Source organism: Pan paniscus, chromosome 16, assembly GCF_029289425.2.
Source record: "Pan paniscus chromosome 16, NHGRI_mPanPan1-v2.0_pri, whole genome shotgun sequence".
NCBI classification, from domain to species: domain Eukaryota; kingdom Metazoa; phylum Chordata; class Mammalia; order Primates; family Hominidae; genus Pan; species Pan paniscus.
In genome coordinates this window covers 49,625,969-49,648,803 of record NC_073265.2, presented here as the reverse complement: position 1 = coordinate 49,648,803, position 22,835 = coordinate 49,625,969, and the positions used below count along the sequence as shown (strand labels likewise).

At 42.3% G+C, this 22,835-nt stretch overlaps 1 protein-coding gene across 6 annotated transcripts in view; it reads left to right on the top strand.

Moving 5' to 3' along the window:
* ANXA2 (annexin A2) overlaps positions 1-22,835 on the top strand; it is a 49,467-nt gene that overhangs the window by 17,735 nt on the left and 8,897 nt on the right. For all 6 annotated transcript variants that reach the window (XM_063596696.1, XM_003827916.6, XM_063596694.1 and 3 more), the window contains 4 exons: positions 13,376-13,470; positions 16,829-16,942; positions 20,655-20,745; positions 21,899-21,978. In XM_063596696.1, coding sequence (XP_063452766.1) covers positions 13,376-13,470; positions 16,829-16,942; positions 20,655-20,745; positions 21,899-21,978 — 380 coding nt within the window. The remainder of the gene's footprint in view (positions 1-13,375; positions 13,471-16,828; positions 16,943-20,654; positions 20,746-21,898; positions 21,979-22,835) is intronic.

Sequence of the window (22,835 nt, the reverse complement as noted above, 5' to 3'; positions counted from 1 at the left end):
TAAATGACCATTCTTGCCAAAAGTTACTAATCAGAAAATTAAACTAAAATCTGCAGGGCTTATTTCACTACAGCCAGTTCCAGTCAGTGGAGCATAGTGGATGAGAGCGTGTGTGAGCCCAGGTTCAAATGCTGGCTCCACAACTCACTCATTAGCCACCCGACTCGGGGAAAACACGGAACTTTGCTAAGATTGAGTTTCCTTGCCTATAAAGGGGTGCTAATGAAAGTTCCCACCTCACGGGATTCTTGTAAAGTATGAAGCATTTAGCACGATGCCTGGCATATAGATGGTACTCAAAATATGTTACCTTAAAATACACACACGTACAAGCACATGCACACACACATGCACATACACATCCATGTGGTTTGCTTTCCTAAAACCCATCCTATTTCACTATTTGGATGTGCCTAGATTCATGTGGTTTCCGAGCATGTCATTGCAGCAGCCCTAAGTTTAGCAGTTAACTCATCTAGCAAAGATGGTGCTTTTCACAAGCATGGGACAAAGACTTCTTTTGTCCCTGCGTGAGAAAGCACTTAGTGCACTGGAATGTAAAGATTGCGCAAATGAACTCTGGTCACAGCTGAAACTCTCATGGTAATAAAAATACCTTCAGGCCTTTTGGAGTTAGTAGAAAAATACTGTAGTTTTTAGACAGAAATGTCTGGAGGGCTAAGATTTAGATTCCGACATTCCAGTTTGATCAAAAGCAGCTGACATTATCATCATTGCAACTATTTATAAAACGCTCATTGTGGGCAGATATTGCACCAGGCACTTCAGGAACATTCATCTTAGATGAACTTCAAAGTAACCTCTGATGTAGTGTTCTGTCATCCCCAGGCCTTGGGTGATACAAGTCAGGATTAGTATGCCTGAGGTCTTTTGGCCTTGGATCAAACTGGGATTTGAACACACCTCTGTCCACCCCTAGGCCTGTGTTCTTAGGCACCATAATGTTGTAGCACCCACCTGTGAGGAATGGATTTTTTCATTGCCTTGAATTATTTTCAGGTATGAAAAACATTGTTCATCTGTGGTCTTACTGACTTCTGTTAAGTCTCATATTTGTGGTCTAGCTTTAGATTCTCCATCTCCTTTTTTTTCCCGCAGACTTAATGTTCAGTGAGTTTCACTTAGGTCCACTTTTTATTTATTTTATTTTTATTCATTTATTTTTTTGAGATGGAGTTTCACTGTGTCACCCAGGCTGGAGTGCAGTGGCGTGATCTTGGCTCACTGCAACCTCTGCCTCCTGGGTTCAAGCAGTTCTCTGCCTCAGCCTCCCGAGTAGCTGGGATTACAGGTGTGCGCCACCACACCTGGCTAATTTTTGTATTTTTAGTAGAGACGGGGTTTCACCATCTTGGGCAGGCTGGTCTTGAACTCCTGACCTCGTGATCCACCCGCTTTGGCCTCCCAAAGTGCTGGGATTATAGGCGTGAGCCACCGCGCCTGGCCTATTTATTTATTTACTTATTTATATATATATTTTAAGACAGAGTCTTGCTGTGTCACCAGGCTGGAGTGCAGTGGCACAATCTCGGCTCACTGCAACCTCTGCTTCCTGGGTTCAAGCTATTCTCATGCCTCAGCCTCCCAAGTAGCTGGGACTATAGGCATGTGCCACCATGCCTGGCTAATTTTTGTATTTTTAGTAGAGACGGGGTTTTGCCATCTTGGCCAGGCTGATCTCGAACTCCTGGCCTCAAGTGATCCGCTGACCTCAGCCTCCCAAAGTGCTGGGATTACAGGTATGAGACACCGCACCCAGCCTACTTATTTATTTTTGATGCTTAGTGATTTTAGAGAGTAAGTAGGTTTTGCAAGTGCATTGGTCCTTTAAAATAATTTCTAGATTGTTGGCATTATTAAAACCCTAAATCCTTTTAGGAACTATTGCGAAGAAAGAATATGATATTCATAAGAGCTCAGTGCTAATATTAGCATTGGTTATGGTAGTGAAAGACCAGATAAATCTTTTAGTTGGGAAGTATGTCTTGAGGTATACTTCCTTATAATCATTAAGTAAATAAGTAAAACTATATTACATAGATAATGTGTAACTCTCTGTATTACATAGAATGTCTGCAGAATGTAGATAGGAAAAATAAAGTTTGTCAATAATTTTCAACATCTTTATTGAGATACAGTTAATCTGCCATACGATTTGCCTATATAAAGTGTACAGTTCAGTGTGTTTAGTAGTGTATTTGCAGAGTTGTGCAGTCATCACCACAGTAACTTCCCTAACACTCATTTTAACATCCATTCACCTTAAATGTGTCAGTTGCATTAAGAAATAGAAATGGGATGGTATATGCTATGTGATCACAACCACAACCATTTTTTTTTCTTTTTGAGGCGGAGTCTCACTCTGTTGCCCAGGCTGGAGTGCAGTGGCATGATCTTGACTCACTGCAACCTCTGCCTCCTGGCAGAACCCTCCTGAGTTCAAGCAGTTCTCCTGTTTCAGCCTCTTGAGTAGCTGGGACCACAGGCATGCACCACCACACCTGGTTAATTTTTGTATTTTTAGTAGAGCCAGGGTTTCACCATGTTGGCCAGGCTCGTCTCGAACTCCTGACCTCATGTGATCCACCTGTCTTGGCCTCCCAAAGTGCTGGGATTACAGGTGTGAAATCATAGGCCTGGCCTATGATTTCTTTTAATCAAAAAAGAAAAAATAAAAGGCATTAGCAATGGAAACAGACGTATGTCACTTCATGATCCTTCCTTTACTGCACTTTGTAGATATTGTGGTTTTTACAAATTGAAGATTTGTGGCAATGGTATTCACTTTGTCTCTGTGCCAGCATTTTTTAGAAATAAAAGTATTTTTTAAATTTAGATATGTGTTTTTTAGACATAATGCTATTACACACTTAATATAATATAATCACACTTTTATATGCATTGGGAAACCAAATTGTGTGACTTGCATTATTGCTATATTTGCTTTATTGTGATGGTCTGGAACCGAACCGGTAGTATCTCTGAGGTATGCCTGTATATGGAATTGTGGGCAATTGCTCCTTTTCCTTTCTTGGGCTTTCAGTATATTCTGTATTTCTGTATTTTGCAAATTTTCTATGATGACTTGTATTACTTTCATAGTGGACGGCAGTAAACTTAATTAAAAACAAAAATGAAGTCATTAGTTGGAAAGGATAACAACCCTTTTGTTCCTTCCTCCTTCTCCTTGATATTATTAGATACTGGATAACTAAAACCACTTAAAAATGAGCTAATTAAGATCTTACCTTCTTTTTTTAGAATGCCTTTTACCTTAAGTGTAATTAAGAAGCTTACACCACACCTTGGCCCCACTCCCACCTCTAACCCTTCATCGGGAAGAGACAATACTAAGTAGTTGGTGTTTCCTTGACATCAAAGGACACGGTATAAACCTCAAGTATTGATAGAAACAAAAGCCAAAGGACCATGTGACGATGACTGGCCCTCTTTCTCTCCTAGACGGGGGTAGCTGTGTGTACACACGTGTGTGTGAGTGTGCCGGGACGTTACCCACTCCATGTAATGTTCCATTGATTTCCCTGTGGTCTGTGTGCTCTCAGGAAGAAGAGCTGGGAGCAGGCCACCTTGGAGGAGGCTTAATCAGCTGCTGTCGAGTACACGGATGGTGCACAGGAGCAGGCCTGGAGTGGGATGATGGCGAGGAGGGTAGAGCTGGTCAGAGACCTGTTTGGGGGCACTGCCTGCCATGGCCAGGGCATGGCTGCAGGAGTCACGAAGGCTGTTCTCACAGATGAACTGTCAGTCACACCTGCTCTTGTTGGTTTAGCTCCTCACTTGCAGCCCTCTGTTAGAGGAGAGAGGCTACTTTTCCCGGCCAGTCTGCCTCCTGGCCCCCTCGAGAGAATCTATTCCTAATTGCTATGCTCATCTGAATGAATATACCTCCAGGTGTGCAGACAAAACCAAAAATACCTGTCCTGGCTCACTTTCCAGTGCTTGGGAGGCAGCTCTTATTCACCCCTTCCCCTAACTCTTGTCACCCCTCTCCTGTGAGCTGTTATGGCATCTGTCGTCTTCTTCTTCTTCTTTTTTTTTTTGAGACAGAGTTTTGCTCTGTTGCCCAGGCTGGAGTGCAATGCACAATGTCGGCTCACTGCAACCTCCACCTCCCGGGTTCAAGAGATTCTCCTACCTCAGCCTCCCGAGTAGCTGGGATTACAGGCATGTGCCACCATGCCCGGCTAATTTTTTTTGCATTTTTAGTACAGATTGGGTTTCTCCATGTTGGTCAGGCTGGTCTTGAGCTCCTGACCTCAGGTGATCCGCCTGCCTCAGCCTCCCAAAGTGCTGGAATTACGGGTGTGAGCCACTGCGCCTGGCCTATGGCATCTGTCTTCTAAGGGACCTCCCTGCTTCAGCCTTTACAGAGTTATCTTTCTAGCCTCATCTCTGGCTCTGTTCACGGCCCTCTACAGAGCATGCCTCTGCCTTTGTTCTTTGAGGAACGTGTAGCCTCCTTCCTCCCCACCTCAAACATCCGCACAGTTCCCATTCACCTCTCAGCCTGGGCCAGTGCACAGCATCAACAAGCTTTCTCTGAGAAGGCAGAACCAGCTATTTCTTGGTCTGTGTTCTCATCATACTCTACATACTCGTTTATTGTGCTTATAAGAAGGGGGGAGAAGCACAATACTGCTAAAATCAAAATAAGTCTGCTTTGTTTCTAGTTTGAAGGGATCTCAGTATTTTTTGCCTGTGCTGCCTAAACCAAATGCAGGATTGTTTTATGTATGCTCCGTCCTGAGGTAGACTATGCAACGACTTACCTTAATTTATGTCTGGTTAGAAACTGAGTAAAGTCATGCAAAAGTAGTAATACTGCTTAATTAACAAGAGGTTGCTGAGACTTAATCTGTAGGAGTCTCTTGGTTTAGATTGGCCTTGGGTTAAATATATACTGTGGCGTGTACAACACAGCTGTGAATGGTTTACCATATGGGTCCAAATAACTAGAAAGGAAAGTCAGCTAAATTAGAAAAGGATGAATCTAAACTCCAGAAAATAGATTGTAATTAGCAGCAGCACAACCCCAGAGTTAGTGTAAGTGCCAATAAACTGGTACAGCTTTGGTCTCTCTCTGGAAGGGGAGGGTAATGAATTACCCTATTATTATTGCCAGTTTTGATTTTAGCAGTATTTGTGTTCTCCGGAAGGGATGCAAAAGTGGGTGATTTTTTTCCCCCTTTCTCAGAAGCGCAAGTATAGAAGCATAACTGCACGAAGTTTTGCACTTATTTTTTTCTTATACTTTAAAAATAGAACTGCTTAAGATTTCTGTGGCCAAAAGACTAACATCCCATGCCACTGCAGAACAAGCCAGGATGGATATTTTTGGTTTCGCCTGCACACCAGGTATATTCATTTGGCTGAGCAGAACAATTAGAAATATATTCTCTTGAGGGTGCCAGGAGGCAGACTGGCTGGGAAAAGTAGCCTCTCTCCTCTAACAGAGGGCTGCAAGTGAGGAGCTAAACCAACAAGAGCAGGTCTGAGTGTGAGCTCTTCTGTGACTCATGTAGCCTAGGGCCTTCTCACCCTCCTGGAAGGGAACGGGAGGGAACGGACCCTTCCCAGTTGCTGAGGCCTTTCTCTCTGTGTTCAAGTTTACTTTAGACTGACTTCTCATCTTACAGCAGTGCTGGGAACAAAGAGGCCAGTGCTGAGTCACAGCCACCCTGTGACTCTGCCAGCACAGATTTTCTTTGTAGTGATATTTGTCTATGTAGCTATGTAGGTGCCAGACCTGAGCCACGTAGCTATCAAACACTGGAAAAGGAGTCCCTGGTGCCTTTCTAATTGTAAGCATCAGCTTTCATCACCTGCCTCTCTTCAGCTCTTTCTTTTTTTAAAAAACGGTTAGCTCTTTTCCCTGAGGAAATCCAAATACCAGTTTCACCCAGGGACAATGGCAGTAACCAGATTCTAATCTGGTGTCAGCAACGCCAAGAAAGTTCTCCACTATCAAGTGAGTTAAGGGTGGCTGCGTTGGTTTCTCTCGCATCTGTTCACATTTTTTAATTTTCTGTCCCATGAGGCTGACAGAGTAGCAGAGCACAATACAGGGCTTGCATTTTATACATGTTCCTTCACTGACGATTTGATTTGAATCTTGAGCAGTGGTGTACTTTGTGTTTTCCTGCTGGTCTTGTAGCTTGTTTCAGAAATATAATTCTGCATGGAAGGCAGACAAGGTTCTAGATTATTAAAGCAGCCGGTGAGATTACCAAGTCGATGATACCTTAAATCCTTTCTAAGGAACTCAGCTGAAGTGAGATCAAAGCAGAATGGAAATAGAAGAAATCTGATTTTTGGACCAAAACCACTTCTTAGGCACTTAGCTAAACTACACTTTCCCCGAGTTGAGACTGTGTGCCCCAGCTGTGCCAGACTTGGGAGAGGCACCAAACTCCCCTGCCTCATTTCACCCTGTGCAATGCCTACTTTCTCTCCCATCTCTTGGCAGCTGCCAGAGTTTGTCATGTAACTGGACTACTCATCCATGTGTGCCAATGGCAAAAATGTTCTCTATCTTTCTTTGCCCCATATTTCACAGGCAGAAATTCAAATGCAGGCAGGGGCCAGGCTTGTGACAGAGAAGCTGAATGAAGGCAGTAGATGTGTTTCTAGTCGTTAACTCAGCCAGTGTTTTCTGCATCCTGGTAAAATAAGTATTATCATTATCTCTGTTCTATAGGGGTGAGATACCTAGGCCTAGGAAGGGAAGTAATGTGCCCCAGGATCTCACAGGTCTGAGTCCCCTGGAGTTTCCAAAGCACTATATTGTGGCTGCTACTTATCCAGAGGCCTCCCCTGGCATCTGTCAGCCTGCTGGGTGTCCTGTCTTGATGAGAGACGCTCTGGAGACACAGTGCTCGCTTGTGCTGGATGACCCAGAGGGGCAACTTTGACAGCAGGGGTTCCGGGCCAGCCAGCACCATGGCTGAAGGTGCTTTTGGGTAGTCCTGTGGCTAGAGGGGAGCTTTTCTCTCCCTAAAAACCTCTCTCAGTAGATGGATGACTGGCTGGCCTAACAGGCTTGTTGGGAAGGACTTCCTCCCTTTGCTGAGTTATTCATGTCTCTCTTCAGAAGAGAGTCTTCTAGCTCTTTCTGCTGGAAAAAAACCTCAACTGGGTTATCCCTTTAGTGGCCATGCATTATTACCAGGTGGCAAATCATTATCTACAGATTACCAAATGTAAGTGCATTTGTATGTAAAAATTTCAGCCCAGTTCTCTACACGTGTTGACACGTTATTGTCCCATATCCTTTGTAGGAGCTAGATGGTGGAGTGTGGTATGAAAAAGTATCAAAGTATAATTTTAAAAAGGTACAAACTTGACTCATAGGATAAACATATATTAAACATTTAATGCATTGAGGTAAGGCTGGTTCAGAGGGAATTTGAGATACTGGTTGTTGGTAAGTGTTGAGAAAAGAATGTTGGAATGAGATTGTTGGGCCAGGCTGGGTGTGGTGGCTCTTGTCTGTAATCCCAGCACTTTGGGAGGGCCTGGGCAACAGAGGGAGACCTCATCTTAAAAAACATTTTTAATAATTAGCTGGGTGTTGGTGGTGAGTGCCTGTGCTTCCAGCTACTCAGGAGGTTGAGGCAGGAGGATCATTTGGGCCCAGGAGGTCGAGGCTACAGTGAGCCATGGTTGTACCACTGTACTCCAGCCTGGTCAACAGAGTGAGACCCTGTTTAAAAAAAAAAAAAAAAAAAAAAAAGGAAAGATTGTTGAGCTGAATACAAGACCATTAATGTCCTATAGGGCAGTGAAGCCACAACCTTTGGGGTTATCTTTTCTACTGGACCAAAATCTACAAGTTAACATGTAACCCCACAGAGTGTAGGCCCAAATCAGTAGTAAGTAGCACGTCAGGTAAGAGCAGGTCCCTTGAGCAGGAGTCTTTGGGCCTGTGAGATAGTGCTCCAGCACATACCTGAAGGATATGCTGTCTTCCTCTTGCTTTATTTTCAAGTTTTGCATAATTTTCTATCACAGGAGGCAGAGTTGCCCAGTGCAGTGAGCCAGGGTCTTTAGTCCTGGTTTGAATCTCAGCCCTGCAAGTGTCTTGCTTGTGTGACCTTGAGTGAGTCTCTGCCTTCTATGAGCATTGGTTTCCTCATTAGTACAACCGGGATGACAATGGCACCCACCTCAGATGGGTGTGGTGAGAAGTACGTGATAGAATATGGGCATCTGATAAAAATGCCTCGCACATAGTAGGTACTCAGTAAAAGGTTACTATTATTATTATTATTTTGAGATAGAGTTTCGCTCTTGTTGCCCAGGCTGGAGTGCAATGGCTCAATCTTGGCTCACCTCAACCTCTGTCTCCCAGGTTCAAGTGATTCTCCAGCCTCAGCCTCCCGAGTGGCTGGGATTACAGGCATGTGCCACCAAGCCTGGCTAATTTTGTATTTTTAGTAGAGACGGGGTTTCTCCATGTTAGTGAGGCTGATCTCAAACTCCTGACCTCGTGGTCCGCCCACCTTGGCCTCCCAAAGTGCTGGGATTATAGGCGTGAGCTACCGCACCCGGCAAAAGGTTACTATTATTATAATAAATGAACTACGTCCACGTGTACACACCCATAGCTCTGTGGCATTGTCCTCTCTTTGTGGCATGCCTCTGACCTTCTTTTTGTAAAGATGATTTCTTCTCAGCTTTGATACTGGTATGCTCAGTAATCTTAGTCAAGTCGTGGTCTTCCCCATAATCTAGGTAAGGAGAGGATCTGGACAGTTTTCCTTTGTTTTCCAAGTCAACCCCCACTCTCCCGAGACCTTCATCAAACACAAATGAAATCCATTTTCTTTGTGCAGTCAGTGTGTCTCGGCAGATGTGAGTCAGCATCCTGTTCAGAACGGCTGTTGGTGCCTTGCCATGGACAATAAAGACACACATTTTCCATGGAATGCCAGGCGCTTGAGCTGACTTGGGGTTTCCACCCGCAGAGAGGAGGAGGAAACTCCAGGAGGCTGATTTTGTGGTTTTGGATCCAGCCATCATTTTAAACTGCAAATATTCTCTGTGCTTGAAAAATACGGTGAATGATTTATGGGACCCAGGACCCCCAGGTTTCTACTGGCACCTTGCTGTCAGCAACACCTCCCCGTGGCATTCCCTTGGCAAAGCTGTTGCTTCGGATTGACTGGCATTTGGAACAGTGACTGACCTCTGGGGGGGGGGGGTGCCCACGATCCAGGTGTTGAAAATATTGTTGTAGTTAGCTAATTAGATTAGTTGGCTATTTTCGTTCAACGAGTAAATGCTTAAAGATTTCCTTGTGCTGTTTCTTATCAGGAGCCAAATACATTTGTGTCTTGGTTCCTCACCAATGTTGGAAAACTGTAACTTCTGTTAGTTTTGAAAAAAAATTGTAAAAAATCTGCCTGGATCACAGAATTCATGTTCTCACCCATATTCTGTGGGATCACCCTATCCACATCACTCTTCTTTGGGGAGAGCCTTTGCTTAGATGACTTTGTGATCACTCATATCAGACACACGAGGAAGAGGATGGAAAAGAAAGTGATATTCAGGTTTTCTGTTTCTTCTTTATGCCCTCGCCCCACCCACACAGTTTCTTTAGACCCTGTGCCCTTCCGCCCAGCAAACGCTTCCTTAAGCACTGGAACACGAGAGGTCAGAGAGTATAAATCAAGGGAGGCAGAGCCCCATCTCCTGGGCCTCTGGCACTGTATTCAATTTAGAGCTTTTCTGGTGTCCTGGCACTGGTTGTGCATTGTTGATGGTGATTGTGCTGACATAGGTATTCAAGGTTCCGTCCGAGTCCTTCAGTTGCATCCTGGGTAGAAATGGTGAGTAACCGGATGACCCTTGCAGCCTCAACCTGTACTGAACAATTTTTCACAGGAATAAATGGCCTCACCAATTACAATAGCAGGGCAAGAGGAAGCAGCAGTGTTCTAAAGATAAGATGGTTCAATCCCATTTGCAGATGCATGTATTTGGTATTACAATATAGGACATGACTTAAGTGGCTTTGACTAGGCAGTTAGTTGATCCTGGCTCCATGATTTTTTCCTCTTTCCAGTTCAATTTGAAACATGCAGACAGTGGTATGGGAGAAATAGCTGATGCAGGTGAGGTTCTTGGGCAGGGCGCTAGGAGGGGAATCTTATGCTTGCAGAAACAGCCTCCATTTCATTTCCTTGTAGTTAGTGGCATTAGCACTTGTGCAATGCATTACGGCTGTTCACTTGTAAAGTCCCAGCATGTTAGATACTGCATCTCAGCTGGCTGTTTGCTTGGTAAATAATTTAGGTAAAATACATTTTGATTCCTTTAGACTATGGTTGTTGCTGCCTCCTAGGTAAGATTCAGGTTAACCACCCAGGCTCTTTATGGGGATCTCCGATAATTGGATTAAATTCTATCTGTGCTGGCTGGACACTTAGCTGCTATGGAAAGAAGGGCAAAAAGCTGTGTCGTTGGCTAAGAGTGCGGGACTGCATTGCGGCTTGTGGAGTGAACTCTTTAGATGTTACTTCTTACCTGGGTTGTTTGGACAAAAGTAAGCACTTCTTTTCCTAAAATTGTAGTCGATCCTGTACCTCACAAAAGCAGTTGGTAGAAGTGACATAGAAGTCTTTTAGATAGGTAGATTTCTAGAGACATTTCCATTTCCCACCATGGGTATCCATTTCTGTTGGTGATTCCCAAATAAAGAATTACTAGGGAGTTTGTTGAAGTGCTGCTTCCTGGGTCCCAAGTTCTAGAGAGCCTTCCTTAGTAGTTCTCAGGTGCAGCCTAAGGGACTGTGTTTTTAATAAGTGCTTCACGTGATTTTAATGCAGGTGGGGCCAAGAACCACGTTCTGACCCAAACACAGACTTTGCATTTGTTTTTAAGAGAGAATACTTTTTTATGGGTCACTGTTCTTGGTATGCCTTCAGGCCAGCGACCCCTAGGTTGACTTCTGGAAGTATTAGAATTGAGGTTAGAGGATAGAATTGTATTTTGTGATGGTTCTTCAGTATTTTCAGTTGTGGGTAATAAAATTAAGTACAAGGCAAAACACGTTAATAAACAAGTGGTTTTCCTAATACAAAGCTAGAGCCATAGAATTTTGAGAGACAGAGCAAGGGAGCAAACGAGCAAGCGAACACGCATGGTAGGCATGCATGCACAGCAGCCCAGGCACACGTCCACTTTGTGGGTATTTTAGAGTCTTTGAATCAATCTCTTCTGCCGGTTCCTAATTGAAACAAAATATAAGTTAAAGCTTAATTATATCCATTAGTGTTTTGTTCAAGCCCCCTTCTTGTGCAGATATAGAAGCTGAGACCCCAGTAGGACAAATGTTTACACACATAACACATACAGGGATGGGCTGCAGTCCCTCTGAGCTTTAGAGCCTCCACTTATGAAATAGAAAGAGAAATAGCTATCCCCTCTTGGTTGTTATGAGGATTAAGTAACATAGCTTGTCTTACGATGTTTGGAAACTGAAGAGAATTATATAGATGTAATTCCTAATTACCATGCATAGTGTGTTTTCTAACTGAAGTATTTAGAGCTATACAGGGACTCTCTTGAAGTGAAGTCACTAGTCGATTCTGGAGCAATGACTGCCTGCCACTCACTGGGTATTAAAAAAAACCCATTTATGGTCATTATGGTGAACTTTGAAAGTACAGATAATCAAAAGAAAGATTATACATAATCCTATCACTCACATGATCACTATTAAAATTTTGATATAGAGACTTCTAGGTATTTTCTTATACGTGCATACACATTTTACAAAAATGAGAGTATACAGAGCATACTGCTTTGCAACCTTTTTTTTTTTTTAACTTAACAGTACCTATATTGTGGATATTTTCCAACATTAATTAATACTTCTACGCCATCATTTTAAATGACTGCATAGTATCCCATTATATGGAAAAAAGAACATTTAATCAGCCTCTTATTGGACACAGGTGTTTTTCCTACTTTACTTTTCAATATTGTATACAATGCTGAAATAAGCATCTTTGAAGCTGAATCTCATATCCAGCAATTGGATTTCTATGTTTACCTTGGCTACTATAAAAATGAGAGCTAAGTTATAGATGCTACAGTTAAGATAGCAAGCATATTGGTATGGACTTGCTTTGAAATGAGCATATACATTTTAAAAAGTTATTTATTTTTATACCCAGAAATTCTAACTTTATACTGTTTGATCTAACACACTTGAGAATTCAAAATACTTCCTCTGTCAATCTGCTGTTTGTCTTTGTCTCAAGCGTTACAGTTTTGACCTTTCTGTTTCTTCAGGACTCCTCTGATTTTCTTCAGGCCAAGCCATTTGTAGTTTGCAAGTGACTTTGTAGGTTTAGCAACTCTACTCTCTCACCCAAGAGTTACCTATCCAGTTATGGCAAAGATTGTTTCTTTTATTAAGCAAAGTTAATAATCAGTCAGGAGAGAGACTTTTCACATTCTGAATTTACAAACTGTGCTTTCTTAAGTTAAATGGCATGTTAGGAGTATTTCTGATATGAAATTGGAAACTTGCAGACACCAGAAGGCATCGCTTATCTTTGTAAATACACATGTTCCAATTAAAATAGGTACTAAAATATTTTGGTGGCACCTCAAAACTCCCAATTTAGATTTAATTTAGATTAAAACACTTACTCTTTTTAATAAAGTTATAAAATTGATTATTAAAATTGCCTATTGAAGATTAAAGGCAGTGGAACGTTTGTTTTCCTTACAAAACAATTTTGTCTTCAATAAGTATGATTGTATTAATCAATTATGCTATTAAAATACAACTGCCATATTAAATCTGACTCATTTGTCATGACAGTTTTTATAATTATAGAAATTATACCTAGCTGCTTATATAGCCATAATCCTGCAATAAGTATAAATAATTATCTCTATTAATTCAGTTTGCAGTTACTCTCTACTAAATCCTGAGTTAAATGGCAATTTGGGGACCTTCATTTAAAATCCTACTAAATCTCTGTTGTTCCATCTGACTGCCAAAGCCCCACATATGCACCTCCTACTGTTGATTCCAGAAACCCATTTATGAATAAAATAGTTTTTAAACCACAAATATTTAAAAGGTCCATTTAAGCTTGAGGTTTGAGGCTCTCAAGAAAAAAGGAAAGAGAGTGTACACATTGGGTAGAGGCTGCTGACGAAAGAGATAGAACAAATCTTGGTGTCTGGGTATTTCAGTTTGGAAAACAGTATATAAACTTCAGTTTGAAAAACTCTGCTTGACACCTTCTATGTAAGCCCAAAATACTAGAGTATACTGAGTAACGATTAACAACTTGTATTTCCATAGGTGTGGATGAGGTCACCATTGTCAACATTTTGACCAACCGCAGCAATGCGCAGAGACAGGATATTGCCTTCGCCTACCAGAGAAGGACCAAAAAGGTACAGGCAATTCCAGGGATGGAGGGCATTTCTTGTTGAATTTTTGTTTCCTCAGACATTGCTTTTTCTTTTCATGAATTGTGGCTCTCATGCGCAAAAGACTTCTGGGACTCTTGGATATCTAAGATTTTCTTCTTAAATCCTTGTAAGAGTCACTGCACATGTGTGTGTGCATGTGTGCACGCGCGCGTGCACCTCAGGTCATCAGGCATTAGGTTCTCATAAGGAGTGTACAACATAGATCCCTCGCGTGTGCCGTTCACAGTAGGGTTCGCGCTTCTGTGAGAATCCAATGCCACCGTTGATCTGAGAGGAGGCAGAGCGCAGATGGTCACGCTTGCTTTAGAGTGCTTGGGAGCTCCTGTGTAAGGACAGTACCCTCCCCCAACCCAGGCTACCTGGAGGGAGAGCTTCTGGGAATAGAAAGTTAGGAATAGGGAACAGCAACAATAACAACAACAGGCACCATTTATTGAGTGCTTACTTTGGGCCAGGCACTGTGCTCAGTTTTGTACATGTAGCAACTCATTTCATCTTTATGACTTCTGCTGGTTCTTGATAAGATGTTTCTAATTTAATTTTAGGATACTAGCCTCTACTGAGTGTTGATCCTAACAAGCTCCTCTCATTTTAAAAATATACGCTTGAATTCTTAAGCGTTTTGCAACGAGTGGGCTTAGTTGTTAGTTCATTTGGTCTGCAAAGCTATCTTCAACATGCCATGCTCCTACTATTTAAAGGGTCTTTGTGTGCTTTTTCCCTTTGCTTGTCCACTAGTGGTTAAGAAACAACCAGTGCGTGTTCGTCCTTTATTTTGTCAGTTGTAGGAAATTTTATTTTTAAGGACGTGCTGCTTTATTTTTAACGTCTTGCTATTAAAAGCTTTTGATTTATTCTTGGACAGTGCAGTAAGTGTGGCTTCCTGCAGCTCCCGTTTGACTTATGGCTTTCACTCGTAGCCACAGTGGAGGTGAGCTGGAAGGATTCTAGAAGAGACATTTTTGCCCTTGGGATTGACATGACCAGCAGGGTCCTGGGAGTTGCAGGTCAAGCCTTGCTACACTTCCATCCCCCGCACTCTAAACGGTTGGAAAGGACATAAATAGGAAAGCATTTGGCTTCTTTCATCTCAAGTGCATTAAAATTCTTCTTTCACTAGACGTGTATTAATCTTGTGTAGTGAGGCATAGAGGGGAGTGTTTTATTTCTCCAGCTTCCCAAAGGGGTCTGTGAGCTGGTAGAGCCAAGTTCCCAGTGGAGCAGAAGGCTCATCTCTGGACAGCATGCAAAAAATTTGATCTTTCAGCTGTCACAGAGTATGGTCTTGGAATACATTTGGGTGTGTACACACACACATAGAAGCCTGAAACTTTTTTTATTTTTGAGACAGGGTCTTGCTCTGTCACCCAGGCTTGATTGCAGTGGTGTGATTCGGCTTACTGCAACTTCTGCCATGTGGACTCAAATGATTCATCTCAGCCTCCCAAACTGCTGGGATTACAGTCATAAGCCACGACACCCAAAACCTAGATCTTGGTTTTAGATTAGATATATGGAGAACAAAGCTCCCACGTACCCTCTAGGAGGGAAGATATTACCAGAATTATGATGAGGTCCCAAGATCTCACAGGCTTTGCTGTGTGCTGGGGACAGCTCACCATCCTACTAATTCTTGACTCTCAGCCTTAGGCCAAGGAGAATTATGTATCTTTTATAAAAGATATGTAAACTACTTGAGATAGTTTCAAGTGAAACAATCGGCTGTTTGTGAAATAAAGAAGAAAATTTGTGAAATAAGGAAGATTTGTGCTGCAGAGTTCTTTAGGGATACGGGCTGCGGCTGCCCAGGTGATGAGCTTGAAGAACCTAGGCCCGGCTGGCAGAGTGGAGAGGAGCTGGGAGAGACAGCTGCTTTTACGATTCTTTCATGTTCTAGCAGACGCCAGATGCGAGGCTTCTCCTTACAGGGAAGGGTTATGTTTGATTTATCATACATTTCTGGAGTTTTTGTTTAGTTTTTGTTAAATGCAAAGCTCTGTGCTGGACATTGTGAGAAACAGGAAGTTGAACGCCCATAAGGAGTTTAGAATAGAAATGGAAGAAGTCAGTAGGTGCCCAAATGCTATTTGAGGTTTGAATAGAGAATGGGTAGAGGGGAGTGTCAAGGGTAGGCTAAGTTTGGAGTTACCTAACCTCAAAGTTCCAAACTGGGAGACTGGTGTTATAATTGGGAGCTATTGCTTTTACAGTCCCCTCCTAAGTGCCGTGTGTTCCCGGGACATTGGGAAGCAGGAGAAAATGGGTGGTGAAAGCCAGGTGGCTTCTAAGATCCATGTCAGTTCTAACACTTTTGACATCTACGAATGATTCAGGATGGTTGTCTCTGAAGCAGGCTGCAAATCACCTCTCGTAGCCTGCAAGTACCTGTAGGGGCTAAGCTTTGTAGATGCCACAGGTGCTCTTAGAAAGCAAGGAAAGAAAGAAGAGAGAGAAGAAAAAGAAAGAAGCAAAAAGAAGAACATTATTTCTGTAGGAGGCTTCCGTCATCAGCCATGATTTGTAGGAAGATTAGCTCGAGGAAGCATCGCTAAAAGCCACATTGAGTTGGGGTGTCTGTCTACATACATGGGTGCTGACCAGACGTCTGACAAATTTTTGTGTTCATGGTGACAGTGGATCCAACCCTTAAGAAATTACATGCAGCAGGGAATTCAAGGGGGCCGATTCGGGGGTGTTAGTTTCCTATCACTTCCATTAAACACCGTCAGAGTTTGGTGTGGACAAGGAGATAGTTTCTCAGTATTAGATGAAGTGTTTTGCATAGGAAAGTTTCATGACCTCACTTCCAGCTGTGTTGGGGCCTCTGGTTCCTTCTGGTGACTTTGAGGAGCTGCCGCTGGAATGGCTGCCCCCACGTCTTTTACAGTATATCGGGAGGCCACAAGATCTGCTTGCCAGGAGGCTGTCTGCTCAAACATCTCCTTCTTAGCAGGGGCCTTGATCTCGGAAAGCGTCCTGCCTTCCACGGAGTGTTACTGCTTTCAAGCATATTGCAAAGTGCCTGCACTCTCACAGCTTTCTTAGGAGTCACATACGACTCCAGTTTCCTTTTATTGACCGGGGAAGACGGCAAAATTAACTTGGATTTTAAGGAATTTCGTTGAAGCAAAGCCTGATGTTTATGTTTCTGAGATGTGGATCTGTTGAAGGGAATGCAGTTGAGGGCGTTTGACCCAAGACTCCAGAGTGGTCAAAGACTCACAACCTGCTTCACAAAAAGATCCCTCTTACTTTTGTTTTACTCACTAGTTTTAAAGTAAAATAAATATTTTCCTTATGATTGCCTGTTATCTTGAAGGAACTTGCATCAGCACTGAAGTCAGCCTTATCTGGCCACCTGGAGACGGTGATTTTGGGCCTATTGAAGACACCTGCTCAGTATGACGCTTCTGAGCTAAAAGCTTCCATGAAGGTAAATGCGTGTGAGATGTCATCTCTGTCAAATCTGCTATTAATTTTGTGAATTACAGCTTTCTGAGTGTAATTTGGTGATTTTCAGTTTTGTTGAATTCTCATTTGGAACCATTTTTTAAAAATGAACTGAAGTTATATGTCTCAGGATTTGTACCAAAAATATTTCAATTACTTGTTTTAAGACTGTAAAGAAATTTCATGATGCTGAGAAGTCGGTTACCAGCTGCTACTACTCAGCACCTGGGCAATTGGAATACCATTTGGGAAAACTACTTCCTTGATTACACTTCCTCCTTTAAAAAGATATGTTGTGATATTAAGGCAAGAAAAAAAAAACTCATAGCTTTTGTTAAGTGAAGCTTGCAAATTCTGCCCATCCTTTCGTGGGTGTTTCTTCCTCCCATACTCTCTCTGTCAGTACCATTTGTTTCAAATTCGGGCAGAATCAGAACATCATAGTGCATATAAGGGGTAATTCTGGATGATGAATCGTACCTGTGAGAAAGTAACTGTGAAGTCTCAATGCACGTTATCTTTTATGTTTTTCTTTTGTAAAGTTCTTTTGAACCTGGAATTTTAGGTTAAATTAAGTAAAAACTCTAGATTGGAAACCTCCTGAACTTTGTGCATCCTTAAAATATCAAGTTTTTTGTTTTGTTTTGTTTTGTTTTGTTTTTTGAGATGGATTTTGCTCTTGTTGCCCAGGCTGGAGTGCAATGGCGCGATCTCAGTTCACTGCAACCTCTGCCTCCCGGGTTCAAGAGATTCTCCTGCCTCAGCATCCCGAGTAGCTGGGATTACAGGCATGCGCCACTACGCCCAGCTAATTTTGTATTTTTAGTAGAGACGGGATTTCTCCATGTTGGTCAGGCTGGTCTCAAACTCCCGACCTCAGGTGATCTGCCCACCTTGGCCTCCCAAAGTGCTAGGATTACAGGCGTGAGCCACCGCGCCTGGCCAACATCAAGTTTTATATAAATGCAATAGATGCACACACATTAATGTATGTTGTACTGCAACACATTTGGACCCTTTTCTTAGTGTGGGTCTGCAGCATTTGAACAGTCCGACACTGCCCTCTGCTGATATACCTGGGTAAAGTCTGTGCTGTAGATGAGGGAAACCATTGGTCTTGATTTTTTATTCTGAGTCTGAGTGTGTTTTCTCTGATGCCACTGTTCCTGAATTATGAACAGTCTGAGCTGTAAGCCTGTCACCAGAGCTAATGTCACAGTTCAGTTGTCATCCTTTTCCCAGAGAACACAAGAGTGAGGCTGCTTCGGACACTGGGCATCTCCAAAGCCTGGAATTTGATAGCTCAGGGCTGCTGTAAGATTTGTTGTTAAGTCTCTTTCTTCCTTTAGTTCTTCAGCTTAGCCCAAGCTATGCTCAATTTATTTTAGCGGACTTGTCTGAGTTTCCTAAGTAGGCTGTACTGCAGAAAAGACGTCATTAAGAATGATAAAATGTCGACAACATTTCATGATCCTGGTTGATAAAAATAGCGCTCCTGAAAACCGAGTCTGTGGACCTTTGGAGGCAGGAATGAGTCAGCCTCTCCTAGGTTTCTTCTGACCATCAACACTTCAGATCAGTTTATCTTATTTTCATCAAGAATCTATTTAGTTGTGATTCGTGTGGCTTTACTGGTATCTATTACTAGGTATTAGTGACTTGAAACAGACCTTTTTGAGCTGTCAGTCACTGTTGTAATCTATGTAATTGGGCCCAATTGAAGGTGCTTTAAATGCTGAAGCTTTGACCCTGTGCCAGCTATTCCATTAGCTATCACAGTTGAATACCCGTCCAAAATCCATAAAGCTTGAAGTGACATTAACTGAACTATGCTTAAAAAAAAAATCTGTTTTGACTTCTGGCAGTACTGGTGGCAGTATCTGCCATATGTTACAGTAGAATTTGCCCTTGTGATAGGAATTGTGGACAGTCTGTGGAGAGTTTGGGCCGGGCTTTGGAAATTGCCAAGGTCACCTTTGAATGTAGACATAAAAACACTATTGGAATTCTCAGATGTTACCACTGGTATATCAGTGATGGAAGGAAACACATCTTACATTATTCTGCCTGTCTTGCAATTCTACAATATCAGGATATAACATTTCTCCCAATGTGTGTTATTTTTAGACTATATTTCTATCATCCTTGAGATTGAACAACTGCCTCTCAAAATATTCAAAGATACTCGGTAGTCATTTAATAACATTTGTGTAGAATGCTGTATGGACCTTTTGCTAACAAGAGGAGAATTTTTGGCTTTGTTGGAACCTCTACAAATCATGATTAAAAACTCAGAAAGAAGAGCCATTGGCTCAAAGGTTAGATGAAGAATAAAATTCAAAATTAACCATTAACCTGAGGCTTAGCTTATATTATACAAACTACTTTTTCAGGGGCATATAACCTCTAATAAGTTTAATTAATAGCTGACACACTTTCCATGTGGGTAAGTAAGTTTCTTAGTGTATTAACACCTTATAATTGATTTACATTTTAAACAGTTGTAATTCTACTTAGTTCAAAGTGATAGTTCCATATTCGGAAAGACAAGTATTAAAGAATCCTGACTATTAAATCTTGACTTTGATCATGAAGCCAGCTTTGAAACACATGTTTCATTGAGTCCTTTCAAGCTATCTGACATGCTCAAAAGTGTATATATTAAATTTGAATACATCACCCATCAAATTCTTATTCCTTAATAAAGTGTTGGTGTCTAGGTTTATTTGGCACTTCATTATTTCTTTTTGCTTCCCTAAAGTGCCTGAAGAGTGCATAATTATCAAGCAAAAATGGAAGGACAAGAATGAAATTTTTAACATTAACCCAATTTTACATTTCAAAGAGGTGAAGCTAAAAATTTTTTCTTAACTATACCTTTGCCTGGTAAAAAGACTTACTCTAACAATGCTGGCTGCAAGTGACAACATAAAATTTCTGTATTCCTTTATTTTAGCGAGAATTGTTTAACAAAGAAATTTCTCATCTGTTAAAATAGTGAGTGGTTATTGTAGAAAGTGAAAAATAATAATAAGAAAAAGTTACTTTATATACCCACAGCAAAAGGCAATTGCCAGTTTTAACATTTTGGCATATTCTATTGCTGCCTCTTCCTATTCACTACTTTTTTTTTTTTTTTTTGAGATGGGGTCTTACTCTGTCGTCCAGGCTGGAGTGCAGTGGCGCCATCTCGGCTCACTGCAAGCTCCACCTCCCGGGTTCACGCCATTCTCCTGCCTCAGCCTCCCAGTGTAGCTGAGACTACAGGCGCCCGCTACCGTGCCCAGCTAATTTTTTGTATTTTTAGTAGAGATGGGGTTTCACTGTGTTAGCCAGAATGGTCTTGATCTACTGACCTCGTGATCTGCCTGCCTTGGCCTCCCAAAGTGCTGGGATTACAGGCATGAGCCACTGTGCCCAGCCCCTATTCACTACTTAAAAAAAAAAAACATATTAACAGTTGAACTCAAACATGCCAGTTCCAACATCTTGTGCTCTGGTGAAGCATTTTTTAAAGGAATAGAAAATACCATTACTTTGTGCTAAGGGATAGAGTATAGTCTTCAGAAGGAATGTAGAAAGCAGGATGCTAACAGACCCAATCCATGTTTGCAATTTACTTGATGGAGATCAGAGGAGTAGGCTAATGGTGGGGAAGCATTTCCCTGCTGATGTTCATGCTTCCTGGTTCACAGGGGCTGGGAACCGACGAGGACTCTCTCATTGAGATCATCTGCTCCAGAACCAACCAGGAGCTGCAGGAAATTAACAGAGTCTACAAGGAAAGTGAGTAGCTTGATTCCTGTGATTCATCCTCTCAGCCCAATTTATGTGACTCTATCATGGCCACTGGGGTTAGAGTTCGGGCTAAGATGCCTGCATTAGTGATGTGCAGAAGTGCCTGCCACCTTGACTATGCAGGCAAGGTTGGCTGTGGTCCAAGTTTCTCTCCTTCACCTCCTCATTGCCTGCATTTTGATTATTACATTCCACTAGAACTTCTGTGTTAGAAGAAGGGTAGAAGACAGGAGGGAAAGGAGAGAAAACAAAACTTGTTTTTAAAAAAGATTGGATGAGGAGAAGTAGCAAGTATTATATATGGATTCCACTTATTGGGCGCTGTTCAGTCTCTGCTCAAGAGGTTGCCAACGCTGGACTGTGGATAATTGAAGAATTACAGCAAGAGACCCCTGTGGACTGGTGCACACTTAGCAGCATAGAAGGCTATGAGGGGAATAAACAATGCAACTTACATCGCTACTGCATTTCTTTTTTGTTTTACTTTTTAAAGTTGATATTATCATAGTTTTACATATTTTGGGGGTACATGTGATATTTTGGTACATGTATTATATATAATATGTAATTATCAAGTCAGGGTAATTGAGATATCCATCACCTCACACGTTTATCTTTTTTTGTATTAGGAACATTACGGTTCTTCTCTAGCTACTGTATTTCAATATAGATGCTATTTTGAATATTGAAATATAATTTCATTCAAAAGCATTGTTTAATTCTTAGTAGTTTTTGCCATTGTGCATTTTCTCAGTGGACAGTAAAGCACAATTGTGTGTGTGTGTGTGTGCGTGTGTAGACCTCCAATTTTTTTGATGTTCAGAACAAGTATTCACAGTCAGGAGGGCTGGGAGCCAGTATTTAAACTACACGAGAGGTCACCAATCAAAGGTGAGCCTGAGGATCCCTGATTTGATCTAGCCCTGCTGCCCCCTGTCATGGATAATAACTCTGGCTCTGATTTCATGAGGGCGAAAATCATTCTAGTGAATCCTTCCTCTGTTTGGGGTTAAGGAGAATGGCTATGTCCAGCTGACGTAGCTGTTCTGCTTCTCAGAGTCTTAGTGGGAAATGGGGAGATTGGGGTGGATGGTTGGCTACACAGGCAGAAAGCATAAAACCAGATGTATTTTCCTCCAAGTGTACAAGACTGATCTGGAGAAAGACATTATTTCGGACACATCTGGTGACTTCCGCAAGCTGATGGTTGCCCTGGCAAAGGTTGGTTTCCCAGTTTCTTTCTTTGCCCTTGCTTCCTCCGAAGGCAAGTCACATACCTCATTTTATACTTGGAGTGAATTAACTAAATCCCCTGTGCCTGCATCAGAAATTCAGCTGCATTTTTGAAAGTGGGTTTGCACTGTCGCTGCAGAGTTGTCAATTTTGTATAATAGGATTTCTTATCCTGCAAAACCTCATGGACAAGTGGACTTTGGGAGCCAGAGAAGGGATGGGCGGCTCTCAAGTCCTGGCCTGGATTTATGTGCGAGAGCCTTGGCCGTGTGACTTAGGGAAGGTCACTTTGCCTCTATCTGTGGTCATGCAGGACCCAGTGGGAAGTGACCTTCTGGTTTCTTTTTCACTGCGTTTACTTCTCATGGAAGAATTTGCCCATATAGTCCTTTGTCTGGGGTGGAGTTGTCTTTGTGGAGCTGATTGCTAATATTAACACATTAACATGGAGGAAGGGGCATTTCCCCTGTGAATCCCTAGTTCTGGCCAGCGTGCAGCTTAACACTTATGTGCCAGGGGAGGGATGAGAGACCCTGGGAACCCTGATGACAAATGACAGATAGTGCGTCCGGCCCACTCACATCTCCATTACTGCAACAACTCCTATGCCATTCTCCCTGGCTCTCCTCTCTTCGCTACCACCTGCCCCATGTACCACCATCCACGGATCTCTGTGAAATACACTTTCACCATTTTACTCCCCTGTTCAAACCCCATTTCTGCTGCATCAAATTTAAACTCCTAACTGCTGTGAAAGGTCCTCAAAACCCTCCCTGCGTCTTCTTTGCTCATCTTTCCTGCTCGGCTCTGCTCTGACAGGGCAGCTCCTTACTTACCCGAGAGTG